The sequence below is a fragment of the Euprymna scolopes genome, chromosome 20, assembly GCF_053919585.1.
Source record: "Euprymna scolopes isolate OS-2025 chromosome 20, ASM5391958v1, whole genome shotgun sequence".
In the NCBI taxonomy this organism is placed as follows: domain Eukaryota; kingdom Metazoa; phylum Mollusca; class Cephalopoda; order Sepiida; family Sepiolidae; genus Euprymna; species Euprymna scolopes.
In genome coordinates this window covers 5,890,137-5,917,508 of record NC_136501.1, presented here as the reverse complement: position 1 = coordinate 5,917,508, position 27,372 = coordinate 5,890,137, and the positions used below count along the sequence as shown (strand labels likewise).

General features: G+C 32.9%; 1 protein-coding gene across 3 annotated transcripts in view; it reads right to left on the bottom strand.

Annotated features, from left to right (window-relative positions):
• Positions 1 to 27,372, bottom strand: part of LOC145241299 (uncharacterized) — a 548,760-nt gene that overhangs the window by 363,874 nt on the left and 157,514 nt on the right. The window contains exon 2 of one of the 3 annotated variants that reach the window (XM_080104048.1): positions 23,337 to 24,506. The exons of the other annotated variants lie outside the window; for them this stretch is intronic. Coding sequence (XP_079960174.1) covers positions 24,432 to 24,506 — 75 coding nt within the window. The 3' untranslated portion in view covers positions 23,337 to 24,431. Of the gene's footprint in view, positions 1 to 23,336; positions 24,507 to 27,372 lie in introns of those variants that run through there. 3 annotated transcript variants of the gene reach the window in all.

Sequence of the window (27,372 nt, the reverse complement as noted above, 5' to 3'; positions counted from 1 at the left end):
AAAACAAATAGAATATAACATAAAAAATATTGAATCAAGTCACTAAAGTCACATTATTCTATAAATTGGACACCAAATAATTTCTTTTTAAAATGTATACAATGATATATAATAGTACTGCTTACCGCATCTAATTGCTCTGAAGAAATAATAAAATAATCACCAAATTCTGTCCAAGAGTTATCGTAACCTTTTAAAAAATTCTATTTATTTTATGATGTATGAACTTAGATAAATGAGCAATGCAACAGTTAGCCACTAACTTATCGCCAAAAGTACAATGAAACTCTTTGTGTGAACTGCTTTGCTCCTTATGTGTAATTTTTCTACAACCTGAAAAACAGAACATTCTCTTTCTAAGTTTTGGAAGTGAAAGAAAAAAAGACAAAAAAAAAAAAAAAAATCTCCCCTCTTCTTGTTTCAAATAATTCTTTCACTACTTCAGCAATCGAACTTGTGACGAAAAGCAAAACAGCCCAGGTTTCTTATTCTTTTGTTTACAGTGTGCGCATATCAACCGGAAGAAATTGGTATAGTTCCGAATTTGCCGCTTTCACAGTCGCTTATTTATGGGGTCTTTAAAACCTATTTAATCCTTTATCTTGAATGTATAACCTCCCGATTTCTAAAGATATACCACATGTACCCAGTGTTGCAGGAGAGTCAATATTTCGTTTTCGAAATAAAACCAATCACATTTTACTTTCAATTTGTGTATTCCAACTCGTGATGGGACGATTCCAATATTTGACTGATTTTATACTAAATTCCCGATTCCGATACGATTACCAGTCGTGATTCTTAATAAATCTTTAAATATTTAACTATAGAGTTGCTATTTCTTCCCGACTAGCGTAATAAAAGACGTGTTACATATGCAAATATTTTCTCAAACGTAAAACCACACTTGTGGATGGATGATCTATAGATATTAGTTTTAGTGGTTCTTTTAAATAAGAAAATGTTTACTATTTTATTATTACTACCAGCAGTGGAAGATTTTGTTTTAAACAAAATCCAATAAAAAAAGATAATTAAATAGAATCGTTTTTGGCATCAGAAAACAGGATAAATTTTTCCGATTCGCAATTAATCGTCTCAGCAGTAATTCATACCCGTTTTTAGTCATTACACAAAGTTGCAATTCATCAGTAATAAAATAGATACACTGGGATTTAATGAGATTAAAATGAGTTAAAAAAAACCAAAAAACAAGAAAAGATCGTTTGTTAAAATGTATCGATTCAATCTGTGCTTTTAGCAATAGGAATGTTATTTCGAACTAAAGCATAAAAGTTTAATAAATGAACGAAGATAAAAATGTGTAGATGAATTTAAAGGCATCTCGATTATTAAAAAAGGTTACCTGTCCTTTTTTCTTTGTACTTTTCTTTTCAAATAGTTCAATTTGATTGGTCAAGATAATTCTCTTTAACCAATCAATAGACATTCTTCATTTTCATAGGTTGATTTTTTTCACTCCAAACAAGACATATTGTCATATAGACATAAGGAGCAACTATTTGGGATCACGTCTAACAGGAGACTGTAGGGAGTTGAGCAGCGAAACGTTTGTTCACATTATATTTGAACTTCTGCAAGGAAGGAGGAAATAGGAAGGGAATTCCAAAGTCTAACAGTCTGAGGAAAGAAACTATTTGGTTAGAAGGCGTTTTTGGTATCAAGTAAGGGATTTAGCCACTAGTTGGATGGATTGGGATATTTAAAATAATTTTTTTACGAACTAAACAACATAATATGTTTAATACATATTAATAAAAAACAGAAAAATATATAAACAGAAAAGGCCATCAATTTTATTGCTCGTGGCGGGGGGGGTAGTAATACGTTTAATTTCTTTTATTGCTTCCACTTTATATGAGTTTTATTTTACAACAAAATAAAGGTATATGCAAAATTCGGATGAAATGATCAAAGATGAGTTTCACAAGAATTAAAAAAAAATGTTTAAAAGCAAATCTGTTTGAAATTGAAAAAAAAAAAAAGAAAAGATAATTAGGAAAAAAATATTCAAATCTATGCAGACGCAAGAAAATAAATATCAAGGAAGAAATTTATTTACTAAACTATTTCTTGATATTTGTCTTGTATGGAAATAACCCTGGCGCCATTGTATTATTAAAACAAAATTGCAGCTTTTTTTCCCCCTTCATTTCTAAAGAGTTCCTTCAATTATTTGCATCGAATGATGTTCAGCTAGCACCAGATGGCGTTTTTCTCAGAGGAATCTTAAAGAGGGACATATGCAATGAGACATGGCAATCTGTAAGAGTGCGGATATATAAACACACACACACACACACACACACACACACACACACACACACACACACACACACACACACACACACACACACACACACACATTGTAGAACCCCGGTGGCCCTATGATACGTTTTTTTCAGGTTATGATGTGGAATACAATATGTATCCGGCTTCTGGTTACGGTATTTGCCCCGCTTTACGGTGTTATTTATGTTATTGGATTATAAACATGTATTTATATACTGTACTGTATTTTGTTACTAATTTTTAATGCCGTATCTCGGGGTTCTACTGTATATATATATATATATATATATATATATATAACTACTTCATTTACTATATTCAGTGTAGCTTAATCGCCATATATATTTTATAAATTACTACTATATATATATATATATATATATATATAATATAAAGCTGAACGTCTGTGTGTGTGTCGGGTCACGAATAGGCTCCTATATGGTTGACTATTATAGAAAACTGATCACATATAATGATAGAAGATGTATCGAGACACAGGAATGGGTATGTTTGATCTGGCATAATGATGATTCATTAAAATTGTGGGGTCTGCCTACGCGCCTAGTCCACAAAGTATGGAAATAAAAAATTAAAAAATTAAAAAAAAAAAACGTTTACAAGTGTTTTTGACATAGATGTACATAAGAATACTTTGATAAGTATGTTTTAACTTAAATAGGGATGGTATAATAAAATTGTGGGGTCTGCGTTCGCGCCTGGCCTCCATAGAATTGAAATAGGCACACATTTTAATAAAGACTTTTCATATCTATCTGCGTAAGTATATTTTGATAATTATGTTTCAGTTTGAAGAAATATGGTATAATAAAATTATGGGGTGTTCGTTCGCACCTGACCGCCATAGAATGGAAATATGTCACAAAGTTTAACAAGGTTTTTTTAATATAGATCCACAGAATATTGTGATAAGTGTTTCAGTGTGAACAGGTATGGTATAATAAATTATGGGGGTTATCTATTTTATTTTTACTTTCATCATATTTTGCTTTGGTTTTGATACCTCCAAATTCGAAGCTATCTCTTTACAACCCTTCCTTTTCATAACCTATCATACTTTCATAAATCAGAGTCCATTTTCTGTAGGCTGTTTTTGAAGCCAGTCAACGACGGGTACTTTTGCTAGTATATATATATATATATATATATATATATATATATAATTATCATTATATATATATATATATATATATAATTATCATTATTAGTGATCGGATGATTCTAAAAATGTTTTCCCTAATTCTGATATAATTACAGATTCTATTCGAAATTCCTGATTCCGATTCAGAGTTTAAAATTGCCTAAAGATAGAACTTTATTTTTTGGGAGGTGGGAGGGATAAGTGGAGAGTCCTGCTTTTAAATGTGGGTAAACTTTTCTTTTTAACTAGCAGCCCCCCCCCCACTGTTGCCCGGTCATAAAATGCACTTAAATATGATATTTCAATTTATGCGGATTTCGTATTTATTACAGAATCGATTATTATATTGTACCCAATATATAGTAGTGATTTCGAAAATAAAAAGCAACAACTTGGGTACCATTAGCAAAATAAATTGAAAACAAAAAATAATTAAAAGAATTGTTTTTGGAATCGGAAATCAAATTTTCCAATGCTCGATTAATCTTGTCGACACTAATTAAATATTAAATTGGAGGTAAATGAAATTAATAAATTAGTATAAATTAATTGACATATGTTGAAAGAAATCAAGACGAAAACAAGCAGGAATAGTGTACGATCGTTTCAGAGACGGTATCGAGTTGCAGATATAGTCTCCTTAATACCAAGGAGAAATTGACACCGAAATAATGACCAATTTGCAGAATTAATGAAATTTATGGTCAACATAGAAATATAAGTTACCCATTGAATCCGAGTCAAAGATTTGTGGAAGAATTCAATCAAGATGTGGCACATCGTTAACAGGCGTAAAAAAACTCGTTGTTATTATCCACGGATTTTAGTTTTAGTATAAAATTTAAAAATCAATAAATATTTATCACTTTGTTAGTTCGCACACAAGAGATTTCCAAACAAACTGCCGCTAGCATATAAGGCAATGCTCTTATATAAATAAAATATGCAGACATTTTTCTAGAGTTCTTTCGGCTATCATCTCTTCGGGAGAAAATCGATAGTAAGGGAAAACAATATTATTATTGACGAAATTAAAGAGCATTAAGGGGAATTCAGAAGTGCCAAGAAATTAAAAAAAAAACGATTAAAATAGATTTTAATCTGTTTATAAGACGTTTAAAACCGACTAAAATTGGCACAAAAAAAATAACGTTTTTGTTGTCTCCTTTTTTTTTTTTTTTTTTTTTTACATAGGCATCACCACATTATCAAGGCCCAGAGGCCACTCAAGGATAAGGGTTAAAGAGTGTACAGTAGAAATTGGACAATATAGTAATCATTAGTAATGAAAATTTGGTAAATTTGATAACTTATATGGAACGGCTCATCAAGAACTTATTTACTTTAGACTTGAACACAGCCATATTGTAGTCAGCCGGAAAGCAGGAAAACGGAAGACAATTCCACATGCGTGCAGTTCTAAGAAAGAAGCTTTGTTCATGGAATCTACGTTTAGGTTTAGGCACAGATAAAGAGTGGGGGGGAATTATTGATAGTGTTTACAGCTAGACGAGTGTTTCTTGTGAAAGTTTGGCGAGGGGGGACCATAGATTGAAGCTCAGTCGAACACTTTTGTGACATAAAGGTTTTTGGGTTGTAATAGACAGACTCAAATATCTTTAGATGTTTTTTTTTGAAGTGTAATACCTCGAAACACTATTATATATATATCTGATGTCCATCGATTTCAATGAGTACCACGAAACGTCACTGATGATGCTGTGACTCGCACATGAAATTTTTATGGCAAGAGTTGTTTAATCCCCAACCTCATCTCCCCTGAGCTTGCACTGCTAAATTCCAATGGTAAGTAGAAATTTCAAGACGACTGGAAACAATGCTGAGATAAATAGAGAGCACATACAGCGCCTGCTATTCACAAATAGTTACCCATCTGGTATAATCCATAATCCAGGCTCATCGTTGATTAATTTTGGTGACTTGAGAACCAGTGCGTCAATATGAATTATGCTATGTGTGTGTGTGTATATATATATATATATATATATATATATATATATATACGAGGGGCGTGCAATAAGCAATGCCCCTGACCCACTTGCCATAGCAGTAGAGCAACGAAACTTGGCACAGTTATGTATTTCTCCCATCGTTTGATGCAGCTTTGGAGACCGTTTTTGTAGAACACCACAGGTTGGTCCTCCAATTTTAGTCGCTTTTAAACGCAGTAATTTCAGATTAAATCTTTCTTTTAATCGTTTTGGTTTCTTATTTCCGACACATCCAAATTCCCCCGGAGTGTTCTTTAATTTCGTCAGTAATATTGTTTTGTATGCGATCGATTTCCCTTGACGAGATGATAGCCCAAAGAACTCTCGAGAAATTTCCGTACATTTGAATCATTATATATATATATATGAACATTTAAAATTAAGATGTTTAAATTCAACGTTATTTCACGCGGTTAATGGTAGCCGAATTGATTGGGTCTTTGCTAATCGAGCCAGAGATGTCTCGTGTTGCGGGCTTCAAATCGTTCGACTGGTATTAATCGTGACACCCTGCACTGAAGATTCCTGAAAGGATGAAACACTAGTGTCTGTAGGTATTTAATTATTATAGTAAAATATATATATATATATATATATATATATATATATATATATATATATATATATATATATATATATATATATATTACAATAATAGCCTGACTGGGTAATTTTAAACATTGAAAAGCCTCCCCATGAACATTGGTGATAATTATGTATATAATAAGAATATATGTTCTTAAAATGTCTGACAAAAAATGCTTGTTAATGAAAGTAGTTTTGAAGCGAATATGCAACACTTTATTTTGAAAAACTAAAGTTTACATGACGTTAAATTTAGTTGGCTATGTTTCAGGTTATTTAATGTTGAATCCAGTCATTTGTGAAAAAGGTTTTATGCTCAAAATTCTTTATATTTTTAAATATTTATTCATGGATTTTTACTTAGTTGTTTTGTTTTATGGCATATCAACCCATTACGTAGTATTTATTGCCGAATTCAGTAATTTTGCAAAAAGGTTTGTAGAAAAAAATGTTTTTTGGTTTTGACTTTGCCAAATATGATTGATTTTTGCAAAGAGAAACGAACAAAACCAATAACATCAATGTTTGGTGAATTTTAGGTTAGGAAGCCAATATCTACAGACAGCCTAATCTCGTTTTATGAGATGTCCTAACAGGTATTACCACTTCCGGCCAAAGTGGACCTGGGAGCAATAATAACTCCACATTCCTCAAATGAGGTTTCACCACTCACCCTAACCCAGGACCGTATTAAATTAAGAGCTCTAGTCATACACTATTCAGCTACAACATAAAGTAAAAGAAATCCTAATAAACTATACATAATTATATTTTATATATTATACAGGGTGAAGAGATACAATTGTCGCCCTAGAAAAGACATGATTCCATTTCCGTTTGATGAAAACCGTTTTTCTTTTTTTGTTGCAGGCCATCTACTTGTTGGCCAGTTGTGTACAAATCCCAAGAGCGATAGGAGTCTTCTATCATATTTGAAAGTGACATAATGTTTAACGAGCGAGATCATAGATGTGCCAATGCACAACTCATGCTCTCTATCGATCCAATTTATAACAGGACCATTGCCAGCATCCTCAATATGCAAATCCGGATGGTTCAACACTTGAGGGTACAACTCAATGCATCGGACAACCCACGGTTATAGTCTTTGGTGTGGTTTCATCATACCACCTCACATCTTGTAAGTCGGCTTGAAAGTCAACATCAAAGTGTACCTGGATGTGCTGAAGAGTGTGGTGATCCCCTGGTGCAATCAGGTGGCCGCTGGCAGACCTTGGGTATGGCAACAGGACTCAGCACCGGCCCACAAGTCCAAAGAGACCCAGGCTTGGCTTCAGAAGGAAATGCTATGACTTTGTACCCTTTTCTCACTGCCCATTCTCCTCCCTCGACCTGAATCTGCAGAACTACTTTGTTTGGTCATGCGTCGAGAACATCACCAACATGACCCCCCCCCCCCGCAGCACTAAAGCCAGCCCAATCGCCGCTAGCCACCGAGTATTCGCCGAGCTCCCGCCGGCACTTGTGGAAAAGGTATGCTCCCAGTTGCGGACAAGTATCGAGGCGATGATTGAGGCTGAATAAATGTCAGCTCTACTACATAATCAAGTTATTTGAATTAATTTTTTCAATACAAGTTTAAAAATAAAGCTGTAATGTTGGATTCTGTAGGGCAACAATTTGATTGTTCTACTCTCTCTCTCTCTATATATATATATATATGTATATATTGTATATGAGGTGACAAAGTAATTTCTTAATAAAGGATATTATATTTCTTTGTGATATCTCTCAGATTTAATTTCTATTATTCAAAATATACTTGTAGACAAATGGAGATCGATAATATTGATAAAGTCTGAGACACAATAAATTAAATCTTGACACATTCAAATATATTTTATGAAGGATATAAAATGTTTGGAAGGATAATAATAATAATAATAATAATAATTATAATAATAATAATAATAATAACAATAATAATAACAATAATAATAATAGCAATAATAATAACAATAACAATAATAACAATAATAATAATAACAATAATAATAATAATAATAATAATAATAATAATAATAATAATAGCCATTAAATCTACAAACTATAAATTTTATCTTCCAAGATATAAAAATGTCCATCTTTTTTTGGCCGACTGCCATCCTGAAAAAGAATCTGGAACACAAAACGGCTGATAAAACCTTACAAGGCGACCATTAGAACATGACTAAGCATTTCTGATTTTTATGTATTGATAAAAATGACCATATTTTCCTTTTCTTTTTTGTGTATGTTTCAATATTAGTTTTTATCTTGTTGCTCGCTCCAACTGGGATTAAGAAAATAGATTTATCTTTTTCAAAGGATTTTTTAAAAAATTTATTTAAATTTTATTCAATTATGTTTGTTTATTTATTTATTTTTTAATTTATTTAAATTTTATTCAATTATGTTTGTTTATTTATTATTTTTTTTGTAGACAAGGAAGAAAAGAAGGTTTTTATTTAAATTCTCAACTGTAAATATTATCGACGCAGTTTATTTGCTTGTTTGTGGTTTGTTTGCTAGAAGAGCAAAGTCTAACAAAAAAAACTATTAGTGGTGTTAGGTATTGAACGGGTACATCCCCTCGTATATAGTTTATAAAAACACTATTATTTTACTGATGCGATGTCTTTAACATGTATATTGACACGTTGATATTTCAGTTCAAGAAAAAAATGCGTGGCTCTGGATGGTTAATATATAAAGGTTGACTAAACTGTGTCAAGTTAGTTGCTTTATTGCAATGAGAAGTGCATCAAGGACATTACTTATTGAACGTCCTTCATATGGATACTTTGATATTGCAGCTCAAGAAAAAGAAATCGGAAGATATTTCATCTTCTTAAGCACGTGTTCTTTATTGTTTCTGTGTGAAATGTGAAGCCAATCTTCTTTTAAAAAAATACTCTTCAGAAAAAAACCAATTTATTCTGAAGTCGGATAAAGAAATGAAAATGTTTGAATAATAAAAAAAAATAAAGATTATAAAATTTTAAACAATTTGTTTCTTGAACATGTTTCAAACAGAATTGTGCATACAAATTGCATTGTGGGATTACTTTTTCTGATGTAATAGACTCCTAACATAAATGAAATAAGATTATTTTTAGTTTGTAGAGCTTATTAAACTATATATATATATATATATATATATATATATATATATATATATATATATATATATATATATATATATATATATATAGCCAGTAGAGATTAGTTTTCTAGAAGTACATCCAATGAAACAACATGTGTCTACCAAAATAGTGCTCAATGAGTGAACAGAGCAGGTATATTAATTTTACTTATACAAACATTAATGGCTACATATGTGCATACATGTTTCTGTAATCACCCACGTTGGGGGATTACGTCTTCAGGCCAAGAATTACCGTCGACGGTAATTCTTGGCCTGAAGACGTAATCCCCCAACGTGGGTGATTACAGAAACATGTATGCACATATGTAGCCATTAATGTTTGTATAAGTAAAATTAATATATATATATATATATATATATATATATATGTTTTTATTTGTTTTTGTTAGCGATACTTTCTTGAATTAATTCAAGTATTTATACGAAAGTGCATTTTTACCTAAATGCTTTTTGGAAATAATTTTACCATTGACCAATCTGGTACTCCCTTTAATGGGGAGCGGCATATATATTATTTTTTTAAATATAATTATTCATTGACACGTGTTTCGTCGTCCACGACTCATCAGAGTGGCTGAATCTGAATATATAAGCTCCAAAACAATTTGTTGAGCTTTGCATAATCCTGATAAGTCTCCTCTTAAAGAATCGATCTTATTCTTATTTTTTTAACTACCCCTATATATATATATATATATATATATATATATATATATATATATATATATATATATATATATTACCCTTCACCGGACTATCCATTCATGTGAAATCTTTTTATCATTTTTCTTTTACCTCCTATTCCCCTTACCTCACCCTTTTCTTCAACCAAGTATGATCTGTGACTTACTTGTAGTTTCATTAAATACTTTTATATGCAAAATCCGATCCCGCATTTTGCTAATTCCTGCCCTCTGATGAGAAGGAGAGTATTTCTTCGAAACTCCGCGGATTAAGGACTATCCACTTATCTTGTGCTTCCTTTTTTAAAATTAAATATGTTTTTAACTCTTTTTCAAGATGTCTTTTAACATGTTTTATTAATCATTTGTTCATATATATATATATATATATATATATATATATATATATATATATATATATATATAGGGGTAGTTAAAAGAATAAGATCGAGAATAAGAATAAGATCGATTCTTTAAGAGGGGACTTATCAGGATAATGCAAAGCTCAACAAGATGTTTTGGAGCTTATAAAGAAATCAATAAAAAAAGAAAATGACGATATAAAACTATATACCAATATATATTTGTAGTCATCGACATACAGTCCTGTTTCGTTGTATCACAACTCATCTGTGCCACTACCAATATATATATATATATATATATATATATATATATATATATATATATATATATATATATATATATATTAGATTTATTCATTTATTCAATTAAGGTGTGTAGAGTAAGTGAGAACTCTTTATACCATGGTATTTCGAAACCTAATGCTTTTCATCAGAAGAGGAAAGAAGATGCTAGGTAACGTAATAGAGATACAATGTCTAACAATAGTTACATTAGGAGCGAAATAATTGTGCAGCAAGGGATAAAATAGTGAGACTGTTTGGGGATGGGGGAAGAAAACTGATCTGTGATATAGGAGGAGGAACATTATATAACGAAGGCATATATATATATATATATATATATATATATATATAGCATATCTGTCATGGTGGGTTTAATATATGTGTACAATATGTGTGATTAAACTTTCGGAGAGAAAATAGAGTAAGTTAATAGAGAGAATGTGCGACAGTCAAGGCTTCGAACCTCTACGCTAAACGGCAGCTGCTGTGCGGGTAGTGAATTAACGAGGTTTTGATACCTAAGCTCGATTTGTTTACACAAAGAGCATCGCTTAATACGCTAATAATATATCGTGTATCACTTCCCAATATTCTCAACTCAAGATAAGGAGCATTATATATATATATATATATATATATATATATATATATATATATATATATATATATATATATATATATATATATGTATATTATGGATGCTTTACAGATTTCGCAGTAGTCGATTTTTCAACTGCTGACAAAATATTACAATTATACATATATATATATATATATATATATATATAAACGTATATTCATTGTATTTTTCTTATTGTCATCGCTCTATAACTTTATATTGTTAATATTATGTTTGAGTAGCAAATTAAATTGATATATCATAACGACCAATTATATACAATGCAGAAATATTCGCGTTGGCAACAATGAGTTTTCATTGAATTTGTTTTATTTTCGGGATATTGAAGGTTGCGAGTTTTCAGTCTTCACAAGTTAATCAATTTCCCAGCGTTTAACAAACCTATTTTGGTCTTTCTATGGTTTGTTGATCCTGCCGGATAGCCTCATTGACCTTTGGTAGCCAATAGCCACCATTTAGAAGACCCCGGGTCTGAAATAATGCTGCAAACAATCCACCGAAAGTAAATGAATACAATTAAACGCTGTAAGTCGCATTTTAAAACGATCAGAAAGAAATGGAACAAATGCAGAAACATCTACAACATATTCGTAAGTACAAAGTACACGGTTTCATAGAAATGATGAGTTTCCATTAATTTATATATTTACGAAGCATATAAAGCTTCCTATTTTTATTTTAAACTCAAAATGTTGAAGATCTACGAAGATAGGAGAGTGGTACCATATAAACGAATTTATTTTCCTACAGCGTTACCACCATAATCAATTAACTTTTGCCAGGAATTCAATGACACATCTCTGCTTCTGATGCACGTCCATGACAGAGGTTGCTTTCTTAGAGTCTTACACTGTCAATATCTGCAACAAAGCGATTAAACTTTCAGGTTATGAATGCATATTTTTAGTCATCATTACAATGCAATTTGCACGCCCCTCTGATCCATTCGGGCGGAATAAAAACATAGGAGGCATTACTTTTTAAACGTCCCTTCGTGTGTGTGTGTGTGTGCGTGTATATATATGTGTGTGTGTGTGTGTATATATATATATATATATATATATAAATATATATATATATGTGTGTGTGTGTGTGTGTGTGTGTGTGTGTGTGTGTATATGTGCGTGTGCGTGTGCGTGTGGTTTATTACCGTTTGTTATATAGGCAGGGATAAAACGTGTCATATGTTATATATTGGGTGAGATATTAAAACAGTAATATTGTATTGAGAAGTGCGGAGATATTTTTCTTGGCACCCGTTATAAACGTATAAATTGTATGTATGTTGTTTAGCCAGGGGATATGATATCGACGTATAAACTGCTGAGTCATGTTGTATCAGAGAGTTATCACACGGGTATATATTACAATTCAGATTTACATAAAAGTATCATTTTTTTATAAGCTTATATTCTTCATACCTTTCTTTCTTCAAGATTTCTTCTATCTTCACTGCTGAGCTACGTGATGAAACATGAAACGACCAACATCATAACCAATTGAGATCATTGTTCTTTCTTCTTTTGTGAAACCACAAGAACAACAGTTTATATTTTTAAAATATAAATTTATTTCAGTTGTCTCAAATGGTCTTCACAAGAGCCTGGATTTCGTCTACATGCTCATACGTTATAACCTCGCTTCCTGACTTCAAGTACGTCTATTCACTCTCGTGACTAACTAAAACTCCCGACCTCTTGACCTCAGTTCCGGTGACGTAACCGATTAAAATACACATCTCCTTAACATGACCTTCTCTGTCACGTACGCCTGTTCAAGGTTATTTTGTTTATATTTAACTAAGCTAATTTATGTAAACATCCTCAGCTAAAACCCATTGCTACACTTTATTCTATACACAATAAATAACTCCCAATATAAACTATTTTAAGAATATCATTGAATAGATAGATAAATAGATAGACAGATAGATCGATAATAACTAATTAATTTTTAACAATGTTAATTATTAAACACCGTTTATTATAATAAAATGTATTTAGCTCAATTAAATAAGAAATAAGAATTCATAACCGAATACAATTATCATCATTAGCAGCAACATGACCAGTGTTTAATGACATGGACTGACAATCTGGGTGTGCCAAGTTTAAATCCAGTTTGATCCACATAAACATTTTTACTTAAGAGTGTTGGCAACCTTCACGTGGTTCCACCCGTGTAAGTACCCGATATCTTTCTAGAAAAATTCTAACTAGAAAGATATTGGGGAAACGAATGCCAAAAATAACCATCGGATTCATTCGAAATGAATTGATGAATGTTGATCAACAATAGTAATCGTCATATTTGGTTTAATGGGCAAAGATGTGAGGAATTGATTTCCAAACTAATCGATCCTTGCCTAGTTTTTTTAACCGTTTGTCTGAAATCTATTCTTATTTCTTCCTCCCAGGTTTTCCATGGCCTTCCTTACATTGCTTCCTCGATTATCATATTTACTGACCCAAGAACTCTCATACATTCTTTTAAGGTAACCAAATTAATTACCTTGTTCTGTACTGTTTAGACTTAAGCTGCCTCTGAGTTCATCAGATCTAAACCCGTCATTAAGACTCAAATTACACATCCATCATTCTCATCTTTTCCCTGCCTATAACACAAATTCAACTTTCATTGGTCAAGCGTCACTGACATGCATCATTACATTCTCATATCATTACTCTCCATGCAACTCATATCCTCAACCCTCACTGGCGAGCTTTCACTTACATATATCATCACACTGTGCACACATACCTCATAGACTCCTTCCTTTGCCAACAGTGGTAACGCTCTGCTGGTTAGTAATGGCAGAAGTTCACTGAACTCACTCCATCCACTCTGAATTCTTCAAACCTGGGTATGACCTTTAAAGACATCCAGTTGTTTAGGCAGTTAGGGAAAGTGCAGTTGCCTCACAGTTAGCATTGTTTTGGTCCGGACTGGTAATACCTGTTTAGGCATCTGCTGCTATCAGACCAGGCTGTCTGAAGATACTGGCTTCCTCAGCAACGATACACCAAACATTGATATTATTATTGTTTTTTTTTTTAATCTTTTGACAAACTCAATCATGTTCTGCAAAGTCAAAAGCAAAAATGTTCTTTTACAAGACAATCAAAAGAAACAGCATAAAGATGAGGATTTAAAAAACTTAAAGCATAAAAAATTTCTTATACGATAAAATAAAATACGAATCAAGTGCGCTTGAAAGCCAAATCACAACGTAATATTAGGAAAATAAACAAATATTTTACCTGTTTGAAATGTATAACATAAATATATTTCAGAGCTATACTCCATTCTCAGTATGTTGTTTTCTTTCTTTTTTTCTTCTTCTTCCTTGCCATGTTTTTTTTTTACATGGGGGTCACCACTTATCAAGGCCCGAAGGCCACTCAGGGATAAGGGTTATTGCGTGTACAGTAATCAATGAGATAGTATTGTAGTAATCATTAGTATTGGAGGTTTTGATAGAGTGTCTTACTTAAGGGGGCGGTTTGTCAGGAGATTGTTTATGTTGGACTTGAAGACGTCCACGTTGTAGTCAGGTGGGAAACAGGCAAGCGGCAGAGAGTTCCACTGGCATGCAGTTCTAAGAAAGAAGCTTTGCTCATGGAATCTACGTTTGGATTTAGGCACAGATAAAGAGTGGGGAAAATTATTGACAGTAGTTTCAGCCAGACGGGTGTTTCTCGTGAAAGATTGGCAAGGAGGAACGAAGGATTAGAGCTCAGACGAGCACCTGCCATGGAAATAACGATAAAACAAAGACAGGCTCGCAACGTCTCTTCTGTGGGAGAGAGGTTGAAGGGAAGAGAAAAGGGCATCCCCACTAAACCACGAAGTCTATTTTGTACTCTTTCAAGACAGGATAGGCTGTTTTTAGCAGCTCCTGCCCAGATGTGGCAGCAGTACTCCATCCTTGGACGTACTTGGCTTTTATAAAGATAGAGAATTGCATTAGTAGTGAGATATCTTCTGGAGCGATAGAAGGATCCCACCATTTTCCCAGCGTCCTTGGCAACAGATTTGATGTACATGTTCCATTTCAGATCAGGAGTAAAGCTCAAACTCAGAAGCTTGTCAAAACATGGAGCCTCCCCAAAACGAGAGCCATCCATTTCAATTGATGCCAGATGGGGATCAGAGCGTTGATGATGTAAAGATAGAAGCTTGGTTTTGGATGCATTAAAAGTGACCAGCCACCTCTTCCCCCATTGTACTACGTGCTCAAGATCAGAGGAGAGAGAATTAGAGAGAACTTTGTCATTTATGGCCTTTGATGTGTTGCCTAGATGGTCGTGTCATCAGCATAGATGTCAACGAATGATTTAAGTATGTTGTAAATTTGGTGAAAGAAAAGTCTGTTTGTTAAGAGCCGAGCGTTGCATCAAACAAGTAAAATATTTTATTTCATAATATCACGTTGTGATTTGGCTTTCAAGCGCATTTGATGCGTATTTTATTTTATTCAAATTAAATCAACGTTTCTATATGGAATTCACACCCTTGACTTTCTAAAAATTGTTTAGATTAATGTCAATGAGATGGTATAAATATACCTGGGAAAAAAAAAAGAAAAGAAAAAGGATCATGAGAAGGGAAGCTTATATTAAATACTGGTTTAGTTGTTTTGTTTTACGGCATATCAACACTTTTTGGATCATTTAATGCTGAATGCAATAATTTTGAAAAAAGGTTTGTGCTTCAAATTCTTTATATCTTCAAATATTTATTCATGGTGTTTGGTTTGGTTGTTGTGTTTTACGGCATATCAACTCTTATACGGGTTATTTAATACCAAATCCAATAGTTTTGGAAGAAAAGGTTTTATTCTTCAAATTTGGTGTATAGTTTGTTTGTTTTTTAGAGACATTATTTTTGTTTTAGACTTTGCTTGGACACGATTCAGTTTTGCAAAGAGAAAGGAACAAACAATAACATCAATGTTTGGTGCGTTTTTGGTCAGGAAGTGAGCATCTTCAGACAGCCTGATCTGGTAGCACAAGAATATTAAATACTGGCATTTATTGCTCTTTTTATATTTTACTTTTCATTTGTTTATAATTCTGAAAGCAAACTTTCCGCCTAAAATAACTGGATAGACTGGATGACAAGACATTTATTTTTGTAGACACCTATGTTGCAACAGAAAGATAAGACATTTTGCAAGTAAGTTATTTTTAATCTGCGACAACGTTATCTTTATTTTTCATTATTCTTCAAGAAAAATTACTTCTTTGTTAATCTTTGTTATATAAACTATTTTGGTCAAGTGTATGACTGGAATAAATATTTATCACATTTAATTTAATCTTGCAAAATGACAAATTGTATTGTGCCTATCAGTCAAAAACAATATTGCAAACCACGCAATTGGGGTTAACACCTTAAATGAAAAAAAAAAAATCCTCCAAAATAATTATTTACTTCAGTTATTCAGTGAGACAGCCCCACGTATTTCTGTTTATATACTGGAATCATACACCAGTAAGTTGAGATTATGTTTACTAGTATGAATTTTGGTAAGGTTATACAGAGTACATGTCAGGATAACCTAGTAGTAAATAGACCTACTGCAGCTGACATGGTTGATGTGAGGGTTTAAAGGTCAGCTCCTTAGACAAAATCTGTTAGAAATGCAGGTGTCAATTTTTTTAGATAGAAATTACGTCCAGTGTTCGGGGCACAGGGCATAGTTTCTAAAAGTTTGAATCGAGGAAGCAACCAGACAAGGCTGCCCGACAAAGTAGGAATCTACGTGAATGTTCTTAAGAGTGTCTGTTCATCGAACATTTCAATGCTAAATAAAATTAATTAATTTTAGTCTTTCCCATCATAAACAAACTTTCTTTCTCCAATAAAACCTTTGAAAGTGCAACAAGTCTGCATTGTGTATCCATACATGCGTTTTATTTGTCTAAGCAAAACATTCTATCACTAGATGACATAACCACACGGATCAACGGCCACACACATAGAAAAGTGACGATAAAAAGAACAAAAGACTAGCGACCGCGCACGCATGTAAAAACGACTTATTAATTAATTTCTTTTTTGATCCCTCACTGGGAAAACCAAAGAATGCAGCGAATACATTTGTTGATAAATATGCATTTGTGTGAAAAAACGATGTACTCTCCTTCGTTGGCATTTTTTTAATGAAAATTTTACAGATATCTCGCCGCTCAACTCCCCACAGTCCCTTGTTAAACATGATCCCAAATTATAGCATCATAAATTCCAAGTGTTGGGGTGAAAAAGGTAACGAACAAAACCCATAAAAAACTAATTTTATAAAGTTTTAATAAAAAAAAGCTTTTTGTTTTATGAAATGTTTTATGTTTGTTTATGAAATGTTTTATGAAATGTTTTATGTTTGTTTATGAAATGTTTTATGAAATGTTTTATGTTTGTTTATGAAATGTTTTAATTATCAGTTATTTTTAGTTTTTGCCAAAAATCGTGAGACAATTGCTAAAAAAGCATTTTTGTGTCTTGTTTTTACTCTATGCTGCACAATAAAATAGAAAAGACATTACAGAAATCAGAGTTTTCAATGCATTCGTATTGTCATTCAGACTACTGTTCTCGTCTTGAGTGTTATTTTCACTATGTTTCGGCCGATACAACCTATAACCTTCTTCAGGAGTATCTTGTTGAATCTGAACAAAAATTTGAACAAAACTCTTTCTTTAACCATAAAGATATCATGCTTTTGTTTCGTCAACCACAACTGGGTAAATAACCTAAACAATATGCAACTGTATTCTGAGTATTACGGCCATTGAGGATTGAACCTGTAACCTAGAGAGGAGTGTCACTTCGAACAGAATTTTACCTATTACCTTATCCATTATGCCACGAGTCCTTGCGGACAATTCTCGAATAATACTCAAGATGAGAACAGTAGTCCAAATAATCCAGACAAATTATCAATCTTCATCTCAAAAATTGAGAAACATAATTTTACAATGTTTTGCATCATCAAGTTGAGAAACTCTAGCTAGTACCAGAATTTTTTTAAATAGGAGTTACCACTTATCAAGGCCCAGAGACCACTCAAGGATAAGGGTTAATAAGTGTACAGTAGTCAATGAGACAATATCGTAGTAATCGTTAGTAGTGGAAATTTGGTAAATTGGATTACTTAAGGGGACGGCTCATCAAAAACTTGTTTACGTTGGACTTGAAGACGACCAAATTGTATTCAGTTGGAAACCAGATAAACTGAACAAAGTTCCACAGGCGTTCATGGAATTTACGTTTAGGTTTAGGCACAGAAAGAGTGGGAGAAATTATTGATAGCGGTTTCAAGTAGACGAGTGTTTTTTGTGAAAGTTTGGAGAGGGGGAACCATAGATTGGAGCTCAGACGAGCACTTGTCATGAAAATAACGATAAAGCAGAAACAGGCTCGCAACGTCTATTCTGTGGGAAAGAGGTTGCAGGGAAGAGAAAAGGGCATCCCTCACTAGACTATGAATCTATTTTAAACTTTGTCAAGGCAAGATAAGATCTTTCTAGAAGCTCCTACCCAGATGTAGCAACGGTACTCCATCCTTGGATGTACCTGGCTTTTATACAGATAGAGAATTACATCAGCAGTGAGATATCTACTAAAGCGGTAGAAAAAGCCCACCATTTTTTCAGCAACATTGGCAACGGATTTGATGTATGTTTTCCAAATGTAAAAAAAAAAAAAATTGCCAATTCCATTCTGTTTGATATTCCTTTCTGTAACTTCATTTTGGATTTGAACATGTTAATAATGTCTGATTGGCATATCGAATTTTATTTTACACAGGCGAAACATGTTTTGGAATGAATTGATATTCACAAATGACATATGATATTGAAAATTAGATTTTTTTAAAAATTATTTAATTAATGTGTAAAATCCTACTGGTGAAACATCAGCCTTGGTTCTTAGTAGTCGAATGATTACTCCCCTTTAGTCGGATGATTACTCCCCTTTAGTCGGATGATTACTCCCCTTTTTGTTGAGAAAAACTAGGTTCATTCCATACTCTGTCACAGTTTGTTTTATCTGTGTAAGTCAATAGACCTTCTTGTATGTCGTGTGGTGGCTCGGCTGGCAGAGTACTTACCTAACACGCAAGTAATTCGGATTCCAAATTCTGAGTTCAGATATGTTCTACTGAAAATTTCAGTTGAGGGCGAAACTAAAGACTTGGACTTTCCGTATGTTGGCTTTCATGGCTTGTATGAGCTGTGACATTGTTTCACGGAGGAAATAAATTAAAGTTGTATCCTTAATTAGTTGTATATTGTTGTCAGGCTTCAAAATATTTTATTTCTATGGACGTCCATCACTAAGGCTGTGAAAATAGAATATTCTTTTCATTCTTTTGACTCTCGGGTATATATTCGACACAGACACAATTAACCGAGAACCACATCCGTCTATATAAAAACATATAAGATATTAACGGATATATACTAGATTGTCATAGCCCTAGTCATCACAAACGCAGCCAATATGATTGTACCAGCTTTGTAAAAATTGAAACATACTTATCTAAGTAACAAGGTTAATGTAGTTCAAGAATGTATCCAGTTATGGCAATATATCTCCAAAACCGGACGTTCTATTTCAGCACAGTGCAGGGTGATAACATACATACGGACATTACATTTCCTTAATTTATTATTATATAGAGTTACAAATATGTATATTGTCAGAGAAAAGTGCACTTGAAATGATAATAGTTTGTTAGCAAGAACTGAACAGGACAATGCCGCCATGAGAAACTGTATAGCATATATATATAGTATTTATAACAACTTCATTTACTCACATAAATTAATATACGAAAGTATAAATTTATGCGTAAGCTTTAAGTATTTACTTCAACAGTGCTCAATACGTAGGTAGAGCTAGTTAGTATGTTATAAAATATATATGGCGATTAAGCTACACTGAATATTCCGCATTTCATCAACTCTAGGATTCTTCAGGCAAGTTATAAAATGTATATGGTGATTAAGCTACACTGAATATTCCACGTTTCATCCACTGGATGAAACGTGAAATATTTAGTGTTAGAGTGGATGAAACGCGGAATATTCAGTATAGCTTAATCGCCATATATATTTTATAACTTACTAACTATATATATATATATATATATATATATATATATATATATATATATATATATATAATTATATGTCGGGTTCGAATCTATCAACCAACGTTTATCGAGACACCTTGCACTGATTATTTCAGAAAGGATGAAACACTAGTGTCTGTAGGTATTTAATAATTAATATAGTAAATGATTATGTCAGCCCCTTTAAAAAACACGTTTCTTATCGTTGAGCACTTTCAATTGAAATAAAGTCGGTCAATTTAGCTCATACGAGCACATCATCATATGATTAGTTCACCCTGACACGTGTTAAAAACATTTAAAAATAAATGTTTAAATTTCAACAGTATTTCTCGCAGTTACCGGTGGCCGAATGGATTAAGTCCTTGTTAGTGGAGTCAGAGATGGCTTCTGTTACCGGATTCGAATCTATCGACCGGTGTTAATCGTGGCACCTTGCACTGATGATTCCCAAAAGGATAAAACACTAATGTCTGTATGTATTTAATAATTATTATAGCAAATAATATATATATATATATATATATATATATATATATATATATATATATATATATATATATATATATATATATATATATACTAAATTTATTTATCAGGACACACACACATATATAGAATTATTTACTAAATTTATTTAAAGAATTTTAATGATGGATGCTCCAACGAATTACAAGATCTCATGCCCTCTCGATGGAAATACATCCGATAAAACCAATAAGCAGCAAAATCCCACCCCTATACAATAGAAATCCCTAGATGTGAGAAAGCCTTCTACTCTAATAGTTTCTTCCGGATTCCTGCTTCCTTGACTGTACTAACATGCAGAAGTTTAAGTGTAGTGTAAACAGATATCTTGCTGTTCAACTCCCTACATAATATCTCTACAAATTATGTCCCAGATACTAGCCCGCTACATCAAAGTGGCACATTTTTTTTTCAGAATGCATTTTGTAAAAATTACATAGGAAAAAGATAAACGATATAATCATATCTACTATTTGTATTGGTATATTTATAAATACACACACACACATATATATATATATATATATATATATATATATATATATACTAAATTTATTTATCAGGACATTGCTTGGAACAAAACTCTCCTCTGTATCAAGTCTTTATAGACCTAACCAAGGCCTTTAACACTATCAACAGGGAGGCCCTGTGCAACGTACTTAGCAAACTTGGGTATTCATCCACATGTTGAAAGAACTACATTGTAATATGAAAGCACGTGTTGCATACAACAGGAAACTTTTAGAAGAGATCACTGTTGACAACGGTGTCAAGCAAGGTGATATGCCTTCCTCGACGCTGTTCTCAATATATTTTGCGGTTGTATTTGCCCATGCTTTTCGAGACTGTAACACTGGATTAAGATTGTAGGACTGACTTCCTCATCTTGGTTGTTATTGTCACAACGTTTCGGCCGTTTTGCCCTCCGGCCTTCATCAGGTGTTTTTTTGTATCGAACTGGGGAACCGTTTGTTAGGAGTCTCGAACGCAACCCTTTATTATTATACGGGGATACCGTGTTCGAACTCCAGCTAGGCTTTGGGACATAGTTGCTGATTCTCTGTTTTGAATGTTACTTTTTCACTGCCTTCATTCAGGATTGAACTCAGCACCTTTGGTTAACTGTAAACTTTGATACAACATCTAGGACCATTCGGCCATATGTCACGAGACTCCTAACAAACGGTTCCCCAGTTCGATACAAAAAAACACCTGACGAAGGCCGGAGGGCAAAACGGCAGAAACGTTGTGACAATAACAACTAAGATGAGGAAGTCAGTCCGACAATCTCAATCAATGAAAACACCTCATCTCAAAAATACAGACAATTACTGTAACACTGGAGTTGGCTTGAGGTTCAAAATCACTGGTAGAGTGTTCTATCCTTAACATAAAATGGCAATCAATGACACCAGAGACTGCTGTCTTTCAGAGAGCATGATGACTAGCAATCAGATGTGCTGGGCTGGACACATTGTCCGTATGGATGACTGCAGATTACCAAAGCAGCTATACTACGGTAAGATGGCAAGCACTCACAGCACAAACCAAGGAAGAGATTCAGAGATTGTTAACAAGCTCTGCATAAATGTTGAGAGATGGGAAGAGATGAGAATAAGAGTGAGTGGCGAGGAGTTGTCGCGAAGGATTGCAAGGTATTGGAGACAAAGTGCTTTGAACAGGAGGAGCTTAAGAGAAATCTGCATAAAGAGTCTGTGAAGGAATTGAATGCTTGTGTGGCTAGATGTGGGAAACATGTGGGTGCTTTTCTACTGTCCAAAGCTGGATGTGTGAACTACACGAAGTCATACGAAAGACGTCCTTATTTGCTTTGCTGATCTCCGTGATCTCATGAGACAACCTGTGTAGTGTGTGGCAGGAAGTGCAAGTCGACTGCTGGTCTGAGGAGGCATGTGGTTGTGCACAGGGACACCATACCACAGAGTGGTCCAGTTAACCGGGTGCAGACACTTGACTTTATGTGTCACCTTTACTTCAGGCCATGTAAGTCAGCTGCTGGTTTGGAAAGCCACCTGCGTGACCATGTGAGATAAACTGGAGGGGCTGATAGGGTTTTTATTGGGTGGGACGGCGATCATTCTGTAAATATGAAGCAATCATAATATATATATATATATATATATATATATATTATTACTTATGGGACGATTTGAAAAAAAAAAAAAAAAAAAATATATATATATATATATATATATATATATGCAAAATCCGATCCTGCATTTTGCTAATTCCTACCCTCTGATGAGAAGGAAAGTATTTCTTCGAAACTCTGCGGATTAAGGACTATCCACTTATCTAGTGTTTCCTTTTCAGATTAAATATGTTTTTAACTCTTTTTCAAAGTGTTTTTAACATGTTTTATTAACTGTTTGCTCGTATATATATATATATATATATATATATATATATATATATAAAAGCAGTACTATGTAGTAATAGTAGTGATATGTACATCTAGAAAACATAAGGTTCCTGAATACTTGGTATTCTACCCATGCAGACAATTCAGTTGTAAAAGATAGATTCCTGCAGATGACTAATGGAACAAGATCATAACTACCACTGTGGATTAAATAAAAAGTTCCGTTCAAACTTCTGTGCATATTCCTCTGAGTTTGACAGAAAGATTTCCCAATTTCGATAACATACAAGATGGGAACAGTTGTCGGAAGGATCCAAATAATAAGAATGAATCTGTATTGTATAGGTCTGGAGACTTTGTTAGTTTGGTCACCTTGAAAGAATGGATAAGAATTCTTGGGTTAGTTGATATAGACTATTTGAGGGAGCAGAAGTAAACTAGGAAGAAGTGATAGAAATAGACTTGAAAGAAAAAGTAATAATAAAGACTTGGTAAAAGGTAGGTTAATTTGGAAGTTAATTTTAAAAGCCGTCCAACATATGCCAAAATGTAAAACAAACGTTAAACTAATCATGATGATGATGATGATGATGAATCTACTAAACCCTTTCCTATCAGGTGATAAGTCAAAACTTGCTAATCATAAAAGTAAAATGAACGACCATAGTTCAGGGCAACCCAAATGCTTCCTGTTCATTAGCTACTGAGCCGAGATGTAGGGGAGAGCGCCACTCCTTTCTCAAGATTACTCCACTTACACTTGATCTTCATTTTATAATGTTCAGTGTCTTACAAGGGAGCATAAAGTAACATTTTTTTTATGTCTCCCTGCTCTCCCGATCTATTGCCATTATGTGAAATGAGTTAATAAAAATGATGTCCAATCATACCCAAGAAATTTTGTGTCTTTGGAAACTAATTTCATTCTTAACTTCAAAAACATATTTCCTCTAACCCAAACCAATTAAATAGAATCCCATGTGTTTCTTCTTCTAAAAGAATTTTGTTTTTAGAAAATTTCTGTATTCTTTATTTTATATTGTTTTGTTATGTGTTCTTTATTATTTTGTTCTTTTAGTTCTTTATTTAAGTTTTATGAATGTGGATTGATACAAAGAAAATGAGAAAAGAAAAAAATGAGGAAATCAATTTTACCTTTCACGTTTGTTATGGACAGGTGAAAAGTTCAGGAAATGGAGTCAATGATTTTGCAAAGGTTATAGACAAAAGAAAAACATTTACCTGAAAGACAAAATGAAAGAAAAAAAAATATATATATATATCTACATCAGTTATTTCTGTTGTTCAATGAGTATTAATTTTCTTTTAAGTAATAGCTTTCTTATATAATAATAATAACTAACAAAACCCGTGGAAATTCCATAGCAGTTGAAAATTTTTAAAACATAAATAAAACAATTTAAAAATAAACAAAACAAATAACGAATTAAAACATTTTTTTTAGCAAATTCTTTCTTAACCTTTTAAAGCTAAAAAGAATTAATGTAAAGAATCCAGATTTTTTAAATAAAAATTCAACACACGCCATTTTTTTCTGAATATTTCTTATATAATTATAAAGGAACAGATGTCAATTCACTTACACACGTTTTTTAAATTTTTTAAAAGAAACTAAAATAAAACTAAAAACTAAATAATAAAATAAAAACAAACTTACAGTCTCCTCTCAACATGACATTTTTAAATTAAAAAATAAAATCGTCAATTTGCAATCGTAAACATACGGTCATGTTTTATTTTGAAAAACTTTGGAGAGGAAATGTTTTTTTTAATGATTTTTTAACTGATAAAGAGCGATTACAAAGGGAGGTAATTCGTGCCTCATTAATTAATGTTTGCGATGATGTTTTTTGTAACACTGAACCTACGAACAAGTAAATTAATATTTAGTTAATTTCTCCCTTATTTCATCGAACATTATAGCTCTGTAAATACAAACAATGTATAGACTTTTGCTATGGTCATGCTTTAAACTAATTATCCATACAAAAAGTCAGAGTAATTTTCACTCAAGGTTTAGATATACTTCCACTGACATCGCCATACACCAGAAAGTATTCTTTTATAGGATATTATCGCTATTCCGTTTATTCAGCTTAAACGAAGATGGTAAATAATACTGTGGGGACTGCGTTTATGCCGGACGTCTATAAAATCGAAATAATTTTAGATATGTCAACAATATGAAACAGATTAATGATACAACTGCAGAATTTCCACATTTCTTTTTGTTTGCCTATATGTCTATTTGTCCATTCCGTTTTTTCTAGGAAATTACTGGATGGATCTGGCTGAAATTTTGTATGAATCTTTGTTATGATAAAGTACAGCGAACTAAGTGTTATGGTATCCGTTCAATGCACAGTTAAGTTATTAATTAATAAGGATTAGTATTTTAACCCAAACATCAGCACAAATTTAACCATCTTCAACCAGCAATTTAACATAAAATACTCATTTTAAGTCAATGGACTATAACTTTTGCGCGTGTTTAATGGACTAAGAAGTCGAGTCTAAAAAATCTAGTTGGATATTAGGGTTAAAATTATTAATAAAAAATAAAATTTATTAATACACATAGAATTCTTGTTCAAAATAGGAACTAGAAGTATGTATGTAAATAATTTTTTAGCAGTGGGCTAATTAATTTCCATAATATTTGAATTCTTTGGGCTACTGTTCTCATCTAGCATGTTGTTTTCACAACATTTCTGTCGATGTAACCTCCGACCTTCTTTGGGTATATCTTGTAAAACTCGGGAATATTTCCGTCGACTTTTGGAATCTGCATGGAATATTGAATGGAACTCTTTATTTAATCCATAGGGGTAGCATGCTCTCCATGTAGATTCCCGAGTTTGACAGAAAGATTTTTCCACGTTCGATAAATATCTGAAGAAGGTGGGAGGTTACATCAACCGAAATTTGTGAAACTAACCCTCAAGATAGGAGCAGTAATCCAAAGAATCGCAATAATACCAATAATCAATCATCATCTAAAAATTTAGAAACGTAATACAGAAAGTGATTAATTAATTTCCAATTTAATCTTAAGAAATGAAAAAAGGAACAAAAAAAGTTAAAGGTCAAAGTCGTCTAATGAAACGAGTCTAAAATTGCTTATCACGATTTATCTACGCTGTGCACACACGCTATTCCAAACTTAGATGCAACTGACCAAAGACGAAAACACAGAGCTTCTTCGATAGCTGCCGGGACCCATCTTAAAGCAAATTGAACCCTAAAAACATAATCTTAAAATAAAGACAAACATGATAAAAGTTTAGAACGTTAACAGTTAAAATTATTATTGGGTAAAAGTGCATTTCCACATCCCATATACAAATCGGTGCATCAACTACTTGTCTCTTTCTACAGAGTCCAAAAAATAGACTTCAGATTGTCAACCAAACCATATCCCAATGATACAATGTTGTATCCCTGTGCTCGTGTTACTCTAATGAAATGTACTTCGACAAAACCGTAGTATTTGTCTTCCCTTGAAGTAAATATCTCCGACTAACCCAGTTAAATCCCACCCCTACACTATATAGGTCTTATGGACTCGGTTTTTATAAAAAGGATTAGGGGTGGGAAAGGATGCCATAGAGGCCACAACCAAGAATACATGAAATTAACAACGTTGGAAGTGTGTGGTTTCTGACTCCATATAATTAAAGACAGACGAATATTGAAGGTTGAGAATCGATTTTATTTACTACCAACAATTTGTATTAGGAGAGGCAAAGTGTTCGTAGGATGGAATGTGATTTAACAAAGGAGATGAATGTTCGTAAAATGTTTGTAGGTATGATGAATTGACGAGGAATGAATGTTCGTAAAATGTAACTTATATTTTGGACGATGGAGATGGTTAGGGTAGGTCGGTCATCCTGCTGTAGGTGATGCGTGTCCTAGCTTGTAACTGGAAAGCTGGTGACTTTTTCATCAGCAGCTAGCAGCCCGGCGTCTTCGTCTTCTTTTTACCTCCTCTCTTCTTTGGTTTGTATGAATTAGGCAGTGTTTAGAATTGAAGGCGTTTGGCCCATTACATGAGAGCGTAATTGGCTTCAGTTCACTTGTGCCT